At 42.2% G+C, this 1525-nt stretch overlaps 1 protein-coding gene across 4 annotated transcripts in view; it reads right to left on the reverse strand.

The window, feature by feature from the left end:
- Positions 1–1525, reverse strand: part of BRAP (BRCA1 associated protein) — a 39690-nt gene that overhangs the window by 4785 nt on the left and 33380 nt on the right. For all 4 annotated transcript variants that reach the window (XM_012663470.1, XM_012663472.1, XM_012663473.1 and 1 more), the window contains one exon: positions 682–785. In XM_012663470.1, coding sequence (XP_012518924.1) covers positions 682–785 — 104 coding nt within the window. The remainder of the gene's footprint in view (positions 1–681; positions 786–1525) is intronic.

Consider the following 1525-nt stretch of genomic DNA (forward strand, 5'->3'; position numbering starts at 1 on the left):
TAAGGCCAGAGCATATAAAAGCTCCAGGTTAGATGCAGTCTCCTTCCTAACTGCCAGTTCTTAGCCATCACATCTCAGAGAAGCTGAAGGCTCTGGATGCAAAGAAATTTTTTGCTTTCTACAGGCAAAAATGGAAGACATTTGTATACACCGAAAGCATACAGATATCAAGAGAGAGTGCTATGTTCCACATGGCATCCATCTGGCATAAAACATGGCAATTTTTTTTTTTTTTTTTTTTGAGACAGGATCTCACTCTGCTACCCAGGCCTCACTGTAACCTCAAACTCCTGGGGCTCAAGCAGTCCTGCTGCCTCAGCCTCCCAAGTAGCTGGGACTACAGGTACGCACCACCACGCCCAGCTAATTTTTTAATTTTTTTGTAGAGATGAGGTCTCACTATGTTGCCCAGGCTGCTCTTGAACTCCTGGCCAAAAGCCCAACCTTGGCCTCCCAAAGGGCTGGGATTACAGGAGTGAGCCACTGTACCCAGTTGGCCCACATTTTTTAATAAATAAGAAGTCACAGAAAGTTTGCTCTACCTCTAGAGGGACCCCTGAAAACCTGGTGATACATACACTTGAAAATGAGAGTGTTTCCATAGGAATGAAAGAAATTATCTGTTTATAGAGCCTGTTACAATAAAATGGCTAACTTAAAGAACAGACCGATTATACCTACTTTCTTTCCACAGACTGCTTTTCTTTTAGGAGATCATTTAACCTGTGCTCCAGATTATCACACTTCTCAATTGTTTCTTTAAATTTGGTCTTCATGTTGTTAATCTGAAAGAACAAACAGAAATCAGATTCATTTCACAAAGGCAAAACTGTATGGTCTTTGGGGCTAACATCATAATTTCCCCCTCAATTATCTACATATAACTTGACAAACCAAATTTAGAAAAGGTAAGACAATCACTTGAAAGAATTTCTGTAATAGGAATAAAAGTGTTGAGAAATCCTTTTTTTCTCACTGTTTTTCTATATCAGGATGAACAAGGGATCCAGAGCCTCTGAATATCAAGCAGAATTGCCTGCTCTACTGCGAGCAGAATCTCATTTATTCCTTTTTTTTTTTTAAAACCAGGGTCTCGCTCTGTTGCGCAGGCTGGAGTACAGTGGTGCGATCACAGCTCACTGCAGCCTCAAATGCTTGGGCTCAAGTGATCCTCCCACCTCAGCCTCTTGGGGAGCTGGGGCTACAGGCTCCTGTCACCATGCTGACCACTTCTTTAAAAAATTTTTTGTAGACACAGGGTCTCACTCTATTGTCCAGGCTGGTCTTGAACTCCTAGGCTCAAGTGATCCTCCCAAAGTGCTGGGATTATAGGCATGAGTCACCATGCCTGACCTCATTTATTCCTTTTAACAAGCCTGTGCCTTAGGTAAGTCAACTTTTGACAGAAACTGAAGCTTAGAGAAAGGGGAGTCAGTATGTCCAAGGTCATCCAGCTAGAATGTGGTGGATCCGGCACTGGACCCAAAGTCTGGGTCCAAAGCCAACTTTTTTTTTTTTTTTTTTT

Source organism: Propithecus coquereli, unplaced genomic scaffold (genome assembly GCF_000956105.1).
Source record: "Propithecus coquereli isolate 6110/MARCELLA unplaced genomic scaffold, Pcoq_1.0 Scaffold81, whole genome shotgun sequence".
Taxonomy (NCBI): domain Eukaryota; kingdom Metazoa; phylum Chordata; class Mammalia; order Primates; family Indriidae; genus Propithecus; species Propithecus coquereli.